Raw genomic sequence first — 14,911 nt, 5'->3', positions numbered from 1 at the left:
TGGATTTAAGTATTTAACAGTGGTCAGAGAGCCTGAAAACATCCCCAAAGCATCTGCTTTCAAGGAGTCCTCACTATCTAAAACATCTCGCCTGCTAGCATAACCAAGAGTAAGGAAGGGGCAAGTACCACGGCAGGGCCTCTATCCCTGAACAAAAGGGAAAACCAAAGTTCTCCAGGTTGAAATACTTCCCCTAAATAAGGGAAAGATCTACATTGATCTCGATCCTAGTTGCTTATTTTCACAGAGAAATATGGACAATGATAGATTCTATGAAAACCCAGAGAAGGATGGATCCATAGCTCTATGTGTTATTCTACTTTAACCCCAGCATCTATTTTGCTGATTACCCAAGAGGCACATTTTACCTTTCTGAGAAATTGTAAATCTCGGTTTGTTCTTTATCCACAAATTATACCCCAGCCCTAGCTTGCAAAGTTAGAAAGGATTCACGGGTATTTCCTACCCTGGGAAGGGGTATTTCGAGTTTGGAAACATAAAATGGGGACAGTCTTACAGACTACCTTATGTTTTTTTTCAGCAATGTGGGTTCGGACTGGCAACGAGAATAAACATTATGATCTGAACTTTCATACAGGGGAAATCTAATCCTGGCAGTAAACATCTGTTCCCTTTTATGTGCATTTGTGGCTCTTTAATAGGAATGTTTTTGCAACAGCTGTAGCTTTTCTAATATCCTAAATGGAATCTCTGTAGCCTTTAGAGTAATTACACCTCAAAGTTTAAGTCATCCGACCTGAGGATTCTGATTAAATCCAGGATGAATTATGGAAAAATCAAATGACCGTTCCTAGGGGAGGATTCCACTATGTCCTCTGGAAAGTCTCTAGGGCCTCTGGCCAGTGCTCCAGAGGGCGGCTTGTTCCTATGTGGTTAAATAATTGTGAGATGGCCACCGACACGTTTCCATGCAGTTAAACTTCACGTGGAGATTCCACTGTGGTCTTTGAACACACCTCGTTTTGTTGTGCTGTTTTTAACTTGGTTTCAGCTAAACTTCCAAATGGATTAATGTGAACCCCATTTAAAAGGTTCTAAACACACTTTAAGAAAATTTAATGGTTTTAACTCACTATCAAGAGGTTATCATTGTAGTTTCTAGTTTCAGAATAACTATGTGAGGTTTCTATAGCTATGATGATTGTTTTTCATTTGGATAATGATGGCCTAATGAAATATACAGGAAAACTGGAGAAGCAAAAGCAGCCAGATAAGAAAAAGATTTGTTTCTCTCTTAGCAGCTCCCAGATCTCACTCACTTAATGGACTGAGAATCCCTGCCAATGAAACACGAGAAACCCACGGTGATAGCAAACTTCAATTCACCTGCACACAGGGGCAGAGAAGTCCAGTCTCAACACAAAGAAAAATCAATAGGCAGGTGCTCCGTAAATGAAAGACAAAACCATATAGCAATGGAAGGCAGCCTATCTGAACAAAGAGCCTGATTTTGCAAGACTTTGCCTACAAGAGGATATTCCTGAGGATGCATTTCATGTAACCAAAGGCTAAGCAACAGCCTCAGCAGATCCTCATTTATAAAGTTTCAGGAGTGAAGCACCAGATATTGTCCAGATTGAGTACACCCTAGTTGGAATATTTGAGCACATTTCATGGTCCTGTGTCTTTCATTCTATACATGAATACAATGTTAACATTTCACTTCCTTTAAAAATTTTTCAAAGAAAGTGTAAGTGAAAGGTCATCATTGTCTTAAACCCCAGAGTCTTTCCCTTCTGACCTCTGCTCCAGATCTTGAAATATCCATAGACACCTAGCACTTGGAAAGGGTGGAAGTGAAGGAAGAGAAGTTCTGAAGAAACAGTCTAGGGATCAAGAAAAGATCATGAGAAATAGCACTTAGCTAAGCAGGAGGAGGGTGAGAAAGCACAAAGGGGAGAAGGATTCTCTCATTTCGTATTCCCCACTGGCCTGTGGAGGAGCAGGAGGGAGCCATAGAGAGCGGATGAGTTCAGTTCAATTCCACACAAGGTAATGAGCATTCATTAATGTGCCAGGCCCCCTGCTACATGCTGGGGCACAAATCAAACAAGCCATGGTCCCCACTATCAAGGACCTCATCAGTCTAAACAAGTGAACTCATAATTGCATTACTATAATGCCTTCGGAATAGAAACACAGGAATCTGGTAACTTCCCTCCACGTTTATTTCCTCATTGGTTAACGTGGCAGACAATACCCATCTCTCTGCATCGGAATGCAAGTTAGATACTGTAGGAAAAATGCTTGAAATGCTACCTGGCACATAGGTACTCAGCTAATAGTAATTTTTATTTGTGGTGCCTACTCTCGTAGCCTGGCATATAGTAAGTCCTCAGTGAATTTTATGACTATTATCCTACACATGAAGTACCCCGTAGATAATAAATGTGGTTTCCTCCCTTTCTAATCCTCCTTAGTCACAATTCCTGTAGAAGCCAGTGGCCTGGAAACTATCCCGCAAGCTGTAACCCATGCCCCCTCGTGTCCTACAATGACCAGAATATTCCACTCCATTTTGCAGGTGTAAGTTGTGGAGAATACCAAAGGATAGCTGGTCACAATGTCAAGGGCCATTCCTCATACTGGGAATGCTAACATGCACCGAGGGATCTCAGAAGCAACACATGATTACACGTTACTAGAACAAGTAACAAATGTTTTTCAAAGGAAGAGGAACTCACCACTGACTGGAATAGCAGTCCCAGAGGAGGGGAAGGGGAGGACTTACAATGTTTTTGTGGGTTAAGAGGAGGGAGGAGAATGGAGCCTCCAGGTTCCTTCCCACCCACTGAGAATTATGGGCTTGTTCTCTGTAGTTATTAGTGTAAAATAGGAAGGCAACACTTCAAAAACTGATTATATTTCTGCTCAATGGTAGACCTTGTACAGACGTTAGCTCATGTAATCGTAACACCAATGCCGAGGGATTCTCACCCAGTTTCCTAATAAGACTCAGCAGTCATGTAACCCTTTCCTCACAATTCTTGAAAGGAGTAATGGTGAATTTCCCTTAAAAACTGTCAACAATTTGGGGGCGCCTGGGTGGGGCTCAGTCAGTTGAGCGTCCGACTTCGGCTCAGGTCACGATCTTGCTGTTTGGGAGTTTAAGCCCTGTGTCGGGCTCTGTGCTGACAGCTCAAAGCCTGGAGCCTGCTTCGGATTCTGTGTGTGTGTCTCTCTCTGCCCCTCCCCCACTCACACTGTCTCCTTCAAAAATAGGCATTAAAAATTCAGAAAAAAAAAAAACCATCAACAATTTGACTTTTCTCTCATTTCGGGGAAATCTCCCTCCCTTGCCCAAATACACAAGTCTTACAGATTCCGCTGACGAAGCACTGCCCCCAAAGCCCTTCATAAAAAGTGGTGAGCCAGGCACTACAGCTTAGGCTACTCGTTGAGATTTCCAGGCCAAGCAAAGCCACCCTAGATGGATCCAAGGACACTGGCAAACAAGCCAGCAGCCTGCCCTCTGGTAACTGGCCCACCCATCCCAGATGATGAGACGATAGTCCTAGGTCAGAGGTCCTGATAAGATAGCACTGACACCCGCAGCCGTGCTCTGGTGTCCCTTGTGAAGCTCTCCACCACTTGTCTGGGGAGCAAACAAGCTACACCTGTCTTAAGCAAATTCCAAAGTAAAAACAGGAAGTTCACCCAGTCTGAGGACCGGGACAAGCAGAGTCTAGCTTCCCTTTCTGTCTTCGCCGTGCACAGAATGAATCAAAGGCTGACATGCATCTGATTACGGGCAAGCTACCTTTTGTTGCAGAACATTGATGCGAACCAGCTCTGGCTGACTAGCTCTCACACAGAGCATGTGATGGCTCAGTGCAGAAGATCCCTGGCTAGATGCAAGTCTTTGTGTGCTCTGTTAGGCTTCTGAAGTATCTGGACCTGTCTCTATTATGTTGAATTATTTCCAAATAATATTCATTCAGGTCCTGTCGTGTTAAAGCACTGTGCTTGGTGCTGTGGGAGCTGAGAGATGGAGAAGTTGATCAGAGTCCAATAGAGGGGGGAGGGGAAGTATGGATCCCATTGCCGTAATACAGGGAAAACATGGTAAGTTCTTGCCTTACGGAGGAGAGACAGACAAGGATTATAGACATTCAAGAGAGATCCAAAAGGTAGAGCAATTGGCCCAAAGTCACACGGCTGATAAATGCCAAAGCCAGAATTTGAACCTTAATCAGCAGAGTGCAGATTCTTAACCACTATTATACCCTACTTCTAAAAAGCAACTTTTTTTTTTTTTTTTTGAGAGAAAGAGACAGAACGTGAGTGAGGGAGAAACAGACAGAATCTGAAGCGGGCTCCAGGCTCTGAACTGTCAGCACAGAGCCCGATGCAGGGCTCAAACCCACAAACTGTAAGATCGTGACCTGAGCCGAAGTCAGACGCTTAACCGACCGAGCCACCCAGGCACCCCACCGCTAAAAAGCAAGACAGTTTTCATTTTCTCAGCAGTCTGGAGAAGACAGTATTGGCAGTAGAAAATCTGCATTGAAGTTGTTTTCATAGTTTTGAGTCCTCCTTGGGACTTATCAGTGACTTAGATAAGAAAACAGGCAAGAAGTCTGTGCCTAGGAAATCGTTTTCTCTTTGCAAAGTTACCAGATTGCTACGATGGTAATTAAGGCATCGTGCTAGGCACCGTGTTCAACAAATTCTTTTAAAAAAGTAAATGATTAAATCATTGTCCCAGACTATGAATATGGAGTTTTCGCTTTGGCCAGCAAGAAAACAGAGAATTCAGTATAAAAAAACGCTAACATCCCAGAGGAGACAAGAGCCCGAACTGCCCTTTCATCTCCATATTTATTGAGCTCACAAGATATTACCCACGTGGTGAACGTGAAGAAAACAAGATCTTACACACGTGAACGTGGAGAAAACAATCAGATAGTAATTATTAACTTGTGTGTTGAAGAACCAAAGGGGGGGCAAGTGGAGTTTGTGATCAAAATACAATAGTACATTGGCGTCAGATGGAAAGTAAGTTCCTGCAGGTGATATAACAAGTTACTCGTGATTCCATTACACTATCTCGCTAGCTAACCTCGGGCGCTTTTGCCCCGTGGTCACAGCTTTCCACCCTAAGCTTCTTTCTAACCCATTTATGTAAGTAGAACCTATTTCCCCATAAATTATGAGTTATGACGTAGCACATGGACAGAGAAAGATACATGGAAAGTGTTAATGAAGTTTGGAGGGTGGATGGGATGGTTCAAGAAAACCTGAATAGATCTAGGCTTTGAAGGCTGAGAACAGATCAAATCCTATGAGCAACATTATATGGTCAGTTTACAAATGGAAAGAACTGAGGCTTAGAAAGTGGCAGTGATTTCCAAAATTGGACCCTTCAGCCACTTAAAAGAGTGGGACTCAGATTTCCAACTTCCCTCTCTCCTCTGTTCACTAAAACAGAGTCGCCTCCAGGTCCATATGGGGATCCAACCGTTAGGGTTTTGTTTGTTTGTTTGTTTTGAGAAAGAGTGGGGGAAGGGCAGAGAGAGGGAGAGACAGAATCCCAAGCAAGCTCCAGGCCATCAGTGCAGAGTCCCATGTGGGGCTCGAGCTCACTAACCGTGAGATCGTGACCTGAGCTGAGATCAAGAGTCAGATTCTTAACAAACTGAACCACCCAGGCACCCCCAAACCATTAGGTTTTACTTTCGATTATCTTCCTTGAGAAATGCAACCCTGGTAGGTTCTTTAAAAGGTAAAATCCAACCTTCATGTAAAAGGGGCAGGGGTTGGTGATCCCAGTAATTGTTCTCAATACATCAAGAGGAGGTGATGTATGGAGTTGGAAAGGGCACTCCAGGATTAAGGAGCTGACTCTGTGGTGGGAGCAAGCATCACATGTTAGAAAAAGCCCACACGGCCAGAAGACAAAAGGCAAGGGGCCAACGCCACAGGGGAGCAGCTCGGTGGGATAGACAAGGGTAAATCTCTTGGAGTCTTTCTGGCTGTAGTAATGTATATTTTTGAAAGCTCACTCTGCCTGCTCTGTGAACAGTGGGCTGTAGGTGGCTTAGAATGAAAGCAGGCAGAGTTGTGAATATAAATAAGTAACTGAGGGACGCCTGGATGGCTCAGTCAGTTAAGCATCTGACTTCAGCTCAGGTCATGATCTCGGGGTCCGTGGGTTCAAGCCCCATGTTGGGCTGTGTGCTGACAACTCAGAGCCTGGAGCCTGCTTCAGATTCTGTGTCTCCCTCTCTCTCTGCCCCTCCTCAACTCTTGCTCTCTCTCTCTCTCAAAAATAAATTAAAAAAAACATTAAAAAAAATTAAAATGAGTAACTGAGAAAATTGAATAATAAACATAGTTGATAAAGAACTTTGAAAGAATAAAATGACAACTATTAGGGCACCTGGGTGGCTCAGTGGGTAAAGCATCTGACTTCAGCTCAGGTCATGATCTCACAGTTCGTAAGTTCAAGCTCCACTTAGTGAGTTCAAGCCCCATTTCGTGTGAGCCCCACTTTCTCTCCCTCTCTCTGCTCTTCATGGGATTGTCTGTCTCCCTCTCTCTGCTCCTCTCTCGTGTCCTCTCTCTCAAAAAAAATTTAAAAAATAAAATAAATTACTCCTATTAAAAAAATGATAACTATTAATAGGCTAATGGCTACTCATCAAACTAAGGCAAATAATGATAATATTATCTGTTAACAGCACAAAGGTATGAAAGAGCAGATGAAGTGCTTCTCTGAATGTAACGTTCCTCTTAAATCAAGCAGTGTCACTGTGTACCTCCCTGGATGTTCATGAAGATGAGTAAGAATGCCTAGTTCCATACTTGGCCCTTAGTAAATGCTCAGCCAAACATTAGTCTCCTGTTCTACCAGACTCCACAAATAAAAGTCAGTTGATATGTACATAGTATGAGAATTAGGCAAAGCTAAAACTTAATGGGCTCAAGTAAAAAATTAGAATGGAAATTAGAGACGTCATACTTAATATCCTGAGCTATACGTGATAATTCAACACACTGCCTGGGTTTGCAAAGCACACTGTATACACATTCCCCTACTACAGAGTATGGGTTGGGGTCTCAATGCCTAATACTGATGGCCTTGAATGCAAACTAAACACTCTTATAATAAGTGCCATGAAATCCCAGCCTACTCAGCTGACCCTCACTGACCACGTTGTCATAATCCTATTTCCTTTGCCTTAGTGCTTTTCTAATGTATCAGCTTGATTTTGTGTCCTGAAATACTTGAATATTTCCATGTAATTCTCCCTTTTTTGATGGACAGATTTATTTCCGATCCTATTTAATGAAATTTCCTGAGATAGGCTATAGGTAGTTATATTAATGAGATTTAGGTTTGTTTCTTTTTACAAAATTAACTTTTTAGACTGGTGTTGTGTCATTCAAAGTCACAAGAATTGTAGACATCTAACACAAATTCAGCCACTCGATCTATACCCTCTTGAGAAACACAGGCCAATGTGTGCCTGGTTATTTTAGTAGCAGTTCACATGCTCCTATCTACTTATTTTCTCCAATTCTTCTTGGATAAATTAAATTGGTTAATTGTCTTGATGTCTAGAATATGAAGTATTAAAAGCCAGGTATTAGCTAGAATCCATTAAAGAGCAAAGGATTCACACTGCATGTGAATAACAAGATATGGTCATTCCTAGAATCCTCCTTTAAAAAAAAATGTGGGGCTCCTGGGTGGCTCAGTCGGTTAAGCGTCCGACTTCAGCTCAGGTCATGATCTCACAGTCTGTGAGTTTGAGCCCCGCGTCGGGCTCTGTGCTGACAGCTCAGAGCCTGGAGCCTGTTTCAGATTCTGTGTCTCCCTCTCTCTCTCTCTGCCCCTCCCCTGCTCATGCTCTGTCTCTGTCTCAAAAATAAAAACATTAACAAAAAAAAAATTTTTTTTTAATGTATTTCAGGGCAGCTGAGTGGCTCAGTTGATTAAGCATCTGACTTCAGCTCAGGTCATGACGTGATGGTTTGTGGGTTCGAACCCCACACTGGGCTCTCTGCTGACAGCAGAGAGCCTGCTTTGGATCTTCTGTCCCCCTTTCTCTCTGCTCCTCCCCTGCTTGCTCTCTTTCTCTCTCAAAAATAAATAAACATTAAAAAATTTTTAGTGTATTGCTGCTATTGTTCACATCATGTCCCAGATAATTAATGCCCAGAGCAACAGACTTTTCAGGGGAATACTTATTTACATCCTCACCCACCATCTATAAGATAATATCCAATTAATATCAGACCTTTTATTGAAATATAGTTGACACACAATGTTACATTAGTTTCAGGTGTACAAATAGTGATTTTACAAGTTTATACAATATGCTGTGCTCACCACAGGTAGCTACCATCTGTCACCATACGTTGTTATTATTATACCATTGACTGTATTCCCTGTGCTGTACCTTTTATCCCCATGACTTCTTCATTCATGTCTGGAAGCCTGTGTCTCCCACTTCCCTTCACCCATTTTCCCCACCCTGTACCCTCCTCTCCTCTGGCAACCATCAGTTTGTTCTTTGTATTTATCTATCTGCTTCTGCTTTTTGTTTGTTCATTCATTTTGTTTTTTAGATTTTACCTACATATAAGTGAAATCAGACAGTATTTCATTCTCAGTCTGATTTATTTCACTTAGCATAATACTCTTTAGGTCCATCTACGTTGTTGCAAATGGCAACATCTCATCCTTTTTTATGGTTGTGTAATTTTTCTGTGTGTGTGTGTGTGTGTGTGTGTGTTTGTACAGCACCTCTTTATCCATTCATCTATCAATGAACACTTATGTTACTTCCCTACCTTGCCTATTGTAAGTCATATATTATACATATATCTTTTTAAATCAGTGTTTCTGTTTTGTTTGGTAAGTACCCAGTAGTGGAATTAGAGAATCATAGGGTAGTTCTATTTTTAAATTTTGGAGGAGTCTCCATATTGTTTTCCACAGTGGCTGCACCAATTTAAATTCTCACCATTGGTGCCCCAGGGTTCCTATTTCTCCACATCCACACCAACACTTATTGTTCCTTGTGTTTTTGATTCTAGCCCTTCTGACAAATGTGAGGTGATATCTCATTGTGCTTTTGATTTGCATTTCCCTGATGATTATGGCACTGAGAATATTTTCATAACATCTGACTTTTAAAGCTTCACACAGCTGATCCCAAAACAGTTGATGAATTGTTTAATTATAAAGCAAATTTACTTCAAGGCTGTGTAAAAACATCAGGGTGTGAGATGGAGACTATGTCCTTACCTGGAACCTGCCAGTAATTTGTTTTCCTGCCTTCAGTTTTCTGAACTCTGTGGATCTCCAACTCTTTTGGGTATCAGAATCATCTGGAGAACTTAGCAAATAAACAAACGCCCTGGCCCCATCCCACTTCAATAGGCCTGGTCTTCTGTGTTCTTTAGTAGTGCCTCAGGTGATTGTCACTCACTAAGGTTTGAGAATGGTTGACTTAATCTGTTGCTATTTCAGTCCCTCTACGAAGATATGGCTCATTGATTTGAGTTTGGGGGGAACCAAAGGATATGAGCGTTAGACATAGAAATAGCAGGGTACCCCTGAACACCAGCACTGCCAAGCAAACACACGTGAGGTAACTTATGGGCAGAATTTAAGGAGCTCGGTGTAGTGGGTATCTTATCCCTCCTTTGGAATGGAATAGGACTTGTATGTGTTGCCCTGTTCATGGAAGGATAAGAATCAAGAATCCTCCTTAAATAGAATCCTCTCAAATTTTCCCATGACCCAACCAAGAGTTCTCAGTCCCCAGGTTTCCCAGCAGGTGCCCCAACCAATAAACTTGCCAATTAAGCGGCTAAATATCATTATCATGAATGTAATTACAGACAGTAATTTACGAGCCTGCAAATGCCTCCCATGAATGAAGCCCTTTCCCCCAACCATCTCAACTTCTTTTCTTAGGAAAATGGATGGCAATCTTATCCCTTGCCTCACCCCAAACATAACCTCCCTTGCTTAGAAGAAATCCCTGCTCTTGCTGGCCCAGGGGACATGCTGAGCAAGCTTTAATAGGCTGTGCTTAAGGAGGAATGTCCCCTTGGGTGGAGTCCCTTTCAGCATCTCTCATCCAAGCGTGGTCACTAGCTCCCTTCACTAGGGAGCAGTAACTACTCACTTTGGCTGAATTTCTTAATTTCTGTTTGATCAGGGAAATTGATACCAAATTTTAAGAATTTCTGCAGAAAAATCAAATGTTGGAGGCTTTACAAAATAGTGTGATAACTTTAGCATTACTTAACATGGAGCTTTACAGGATGCAATTTACCAAGGATTTAGAGAGTCCCTGAAAACAAAGAAGACATATAGAAACATGCATTGGTCAGAAGCCTTTTTATGTATGTAGAAATAAAATCAATCTCTTTAGGCCCAGAATTAACCCTTGCATTCAGTTGCTTTATATTTAGCTCATGAAAACCTCAAACCCTCGCGGATAATAAACTTGAATGGATTCTACATAGATATGTTTAATTTGAATGCAATACAATCTCTCACGATTTTAATCTGTTGTTTTCTTTTAATGGATAGTGAGAATAGGTACCTGTAATTGCACAGTAGCTGGCTGTGGTTGAGTCCAGATTTCTTGATTCACCATGCATTGAATAAGGCCACGTAATCTCCAAAGAAAAAGGACTCATGATCTCACACAATGCCTAGAACGGCCGTTTGCATACAGTGAATTTTCAGGGCTCTTCTCTGAATAAGATCAAATGTTGTATCCAAAAGCTGTCACAGTAGAATTTTTTTTTTTTTTTGCAAGGACTTATTGCTTACTGGCCTTGTTATTTCAAGCCACAGCATTTCCATTTACTGTGACAAAGAAATCATATGTTGATTATTTGTTGTCAATGTTCACAGTCGCCTCCTGGAGTAGAAAGAGAGTGTACATGTGTTAGAATTTCCACATAGTAACCTGAAATCTCACAGGGTAAATGCGGCCTCCAAAGTGACTGAGAGTAGGTCACACTTTTAGAGAAACCATCCTAACAACAACTGAAGACGTTTAGTCCTTTAGAGAGGGTGCTTATGAAAACCTAAAGCATTTTTAACCCTTGCATTAAATAATTTAAAAGTCGTTTTAAATGTTAGAAAGGCAGCTTACTTAATACTCCCAATACTGGGGAGCCTCGGTGGGTTAAATGTCCGACTTTGGCTCAGGCCATGATCTCGTGGTCTGTGAGTTCGAGCCCCGTGTCAGGCTCTGTGCTGACAGCTCAGAGCCTGGAGCTTGCTTCGGATTCTGTGTCTCCCTCTCTCTTTGCCCTTCTCCTGCTCACACTCTGTCTCCCTCTCTGTATCTCAAAAATAAATAAACATCAAAAAAAAGAGAAAAACCTCCCAATACTATGCACAGATCAGGATGGACTCTTCTCTCTAATATGGATATCTTTGCTCCTTTGGTAATTTCTGCATAAAGGAAAATTCACTTATAAATTACAGTCTTTCAATCACTGTATATGATCAATTTAAAAGTATAACTCTATATTGTATTTTTCTCATTTTGACAGTAGCCTAAGAATTTCTAGAAATATGGATGACCAGATGGGTTATGTTTTTTAATTTTTTGTATATACAAATACATACATTAGCCTGTTCATTTTTACTACCTTATATCCATGTACAGTAAAGACATTCAAGGAGGTAAAGTTTGCCACCGGGGAAGATCAGTGTGAGAAAGTTTTCATTATGTTATTCCCCTTCTTCCTATTTTCTAGAGGGTAGATTTTCAAGTCCCTATAAATTAAATAGGAAGAACAACACCATATACATAAGTAATTCACTGCCTCTGCCTCAGCCAAAGAGATCCGGAGCTTATTCTATCATTAGGGCTGCTAATCGGCCCCACAACTAAAGCGCTGTCTGCTTTCCTTCATTGGATCTCATTGCCTATTTGGGACTACATTTACAAATATCCATTTGAAGATCCAGTCCCTTTTATCAGGCTGTTAGGGAAGAAGGTGGTAGGGAGGACCGAGTTGTCACTCTTTGAGGAACCACGTGAGCATGTCCCACTTAAGTAACAAGGGTGCCCCTCAGGTCAGCCTGTGATGAAACCAAAGTCAAACAAGGCTGAATCCTGGATGTTTTATGTCCTAAGGATCTGAAAAGTGTACATGGCCAGCCCTGACCCTCAAGACCTCAAACGATCGTCTAAGTAGTAACATAAATTGGCGTAAACTTGCTCTTGGGCTATTGCTGTGGAAGCCTGGCTGGCGAAAGCACAGCCTTTCCATGGAGGAACTAATGTCTCTCTAGGCACTAAAAATAAGGGGGAACGTGTTGACTACTCCGACAGGCAATCCAATCCAACTGCGGTGGCTAAATGCCCAAGGCTGACAAATTCTGCATCTTATCACTGCCGTCAAGTGGAGGTGCATGTGAATACTGTCAGCCCCAAAGAATTGAGAAACAACTCGCCTTCCAAAACTGCATCTCAACAAAATCTTGACAATGCCAACAGCTCGTCATCTCGTGTTTTTCAACCCTCCAGAAAATGGCCTTCCAGCCTGGGACAAACCAAAGCACTGTCCAGACCGAGAACACGACTGGAAGCTAGTAGGAATGTCTGAAGCCTGCCTACATAGGAAGAGCCATGCGGAGAGGCGCAGCGCATTGAAAAATGAACAGACATCACCACCTCTCATCCAGGCCACTTGGACTAGCTCAATATTCCATCTGGATCATGATGATGTGAATGATCAGAGTGTCCCAAGTGCCCAGACCTTCCAAACAGAAGAGAAGAAATGTAAAGGTAACCTGGTTTTTATTAGACCCTACCAAGTGTTTCTTCAACAAGCAGAAAAAAATCTCTGTTGTAAATGTGTGCTCAGCTCCATTTATTCCAATGCACAGTGTCCATGTGTTTTCCCCAACTGTTCCGTTGCAGGGTTTCTTTATCCCCAAATCTTCTTTTGAACATAAATAAATGAGTCCCAAAGGAAAGCAGTTAATTTCAGTTTCATGTTGTGTTGGACACTTGAGGAGAAGACATTTTTATTTCTCTAATTAGCAGATGGGTTGTTAGCTTTGGCTTTAACTCTGCTTTTGAATCTGAGTAGAAATAGACATTGCTATCGTTCTATAACTACTTGCCTTTGATACGCGAGCGCGCGCGCATGTGTGTGTGTTTCTTTTCCCAATGGCTAATGGGATCTCAAAGACTACCTTTAACCCAAATAGACAATTCATGCTCAAAAGAGAGGTTTTAAGTTGTTTTCTTTTACTCATTAAATCCTTGTGTCATCTTCCTGAAAGGCAAGATTATGGTGTTAGGAGGTTGTCACCTCATAAAAAAAGTGTTAAACTGGCCTTAAGTTCCTGATTGCATTAGATTTAACTGGTCTTTACCTCAGGTTGCCTCCACCCTGACAGATGTCTTTGTGCTGATCGCTTTATTGTCTTAGGGCTCCCCAAAATGTGTGCTTTGTAAATTCATTTGTGCTTTTAAATGTCCACGTTCATGTGACTTTCCATTCTTTTTCAATTTAGCATGTAGGGGGAAAAAAGATCTTTTTGGTTCTTCTTTAAGGACTTTGACTCATGACTAAGTTTTAGATTGTGTGTTTGGAAATCTGGCAATCACTCAGCAAGATATATTAATGAAAGTCTGTAAAGGCTCTTCTATATGAGCCATGAAAGACGTTTACATACCGTTTTAACTTGAAGATAAATACATGATCATTCTATCAAAAAACGGCTGGTCTTTTAGCTTTTCAGAGAACACATGATAATCTCCTTAGAACTACCAGTTGACCTGGGAAGTTGAGTGTGTACATTGTTTCAACTGAAAATAGAATTATCTAAGAATAATAAAATAGTGGTATGAGCTCTGATTTGAGTGTAGTCCAAACTATACATGTTCTGAATGGGAAGATTTGTGTTTGAACTGCCTCTCTATTATTTGGGGATTTGAGAAACTGAATGGGTATTTAGAAAAAGAACAAAATGAGGTTTTTTTTGAAAGAGCATATAGGACAAGAATGTGTGTCTGTGTGTGTGCATGGTCACACAAATTTGTGTAAGAAATAATTGAGATTTAGTCTTAGAATTTGCAACCAGAGTGTGTCTTCAGAATTTATGAGCTGGCATCAAAACCATGTCACTCCTTGGTTTACAGTGAAATGCCAACATGAAATTGTAGTATCCTCGTCATCTAAGAACCTCACAAACTAATTTGATTCATTCACAGTTGGTACCCATACTCATTCATTCAGTCAGTCCCTCATTTATTCATTCATAGGCTCCATCTATGTCTCCATCATTGACAAAAAATCTTGGCCTTGGGTACCCAGAGTTCCCAATACTGTAGTTTTCAGTTTGTAGTTATACCTTAAAAGCAAAAGGAAACAGTCTCTATTTGGATCCAAGGCGGTAACTATGGTACAGTGGTTAAAGTCACAAGTTTGGGCTAGAATCCTAGCCCTTCCGCTCTGTCCTTGAGCAAGTTTATGTGATTGTTGATAGAATTAAATAAGATAATATATTTAAGCATTTAGCATAGTACCTCTCATAAGTGCTCTCTAAATGGCAGCTATCATTATTACTGTGACCAGTATTATTAGCTATGCACCATTAAATCACATAAATTCCTTGTGCTCCACTGTGTGCCTAGTAAGGTATGGAGAAGGAGAATAGGACAGATGAGTGTGGGGTAAGGCATGACGTATCGGGGGGATTAGGGTTGATAACCCACTTTGCATTCATTAAGCTCTCCTTTGCTGAAAGTCAGATAACTATTTAATAAGAAAATATAATTAAATTATTACATTAAAGTCCTTCCCCAAGATTCTAGTATTAAAAGGAAAACAGCTACTAGCAACATGGATGGAACTGGAGAGTGTTATGCTAAGTGAAATAAGT

The 14,911-nt window shown here is 41.3% G+C and overlaps 1 protein-coding gene across 6 annotated transcripts in view; it reads left to right on the top strand.

The window, feature by feature from the left end:
* THRB (thyroid hormone receptor beta) overlaps window positions 1-14,911 on the top strand; it is a 384,988-nt gene that overhangs the window by 296,054 nt on the left and 74,023 nt on the right. For all 6 annotated transcript variants that reach the window (XM_049628887.1, XM_049628888.1, XM_049628891.1 and 3 more), the window contains one exon: window positions 12,543-12,803. In XM_049628887.1, the coding sequence (XP_049484844.1) occupies window positions 12,543-12,803 (261 nt within the window). The remainder of the gene's footprint in view (window positions 1-12,542; window positions 12,804-14,911) is intronic.

This window comes from Panthera uncia, chromosome C2 (genome assembly GCF_023721935.1).
Source record: "Panthera uncia isolate 11264 chromosome C2, Puncia_PCG_1.0, whole genome shotgun sequence".
In the NCBI taxonomy this organism is placed as follows: domain Eukaryota; kingdom Metazoa; phylum Chordata; class Mammalia; order Carnivora; family Felidae; genus Panthera; species Panthera uncia.
Note: the sequence above shows the minus strand (reverse complement) of the source record. Positions and strands in the feature narration are given on the sequence as shown.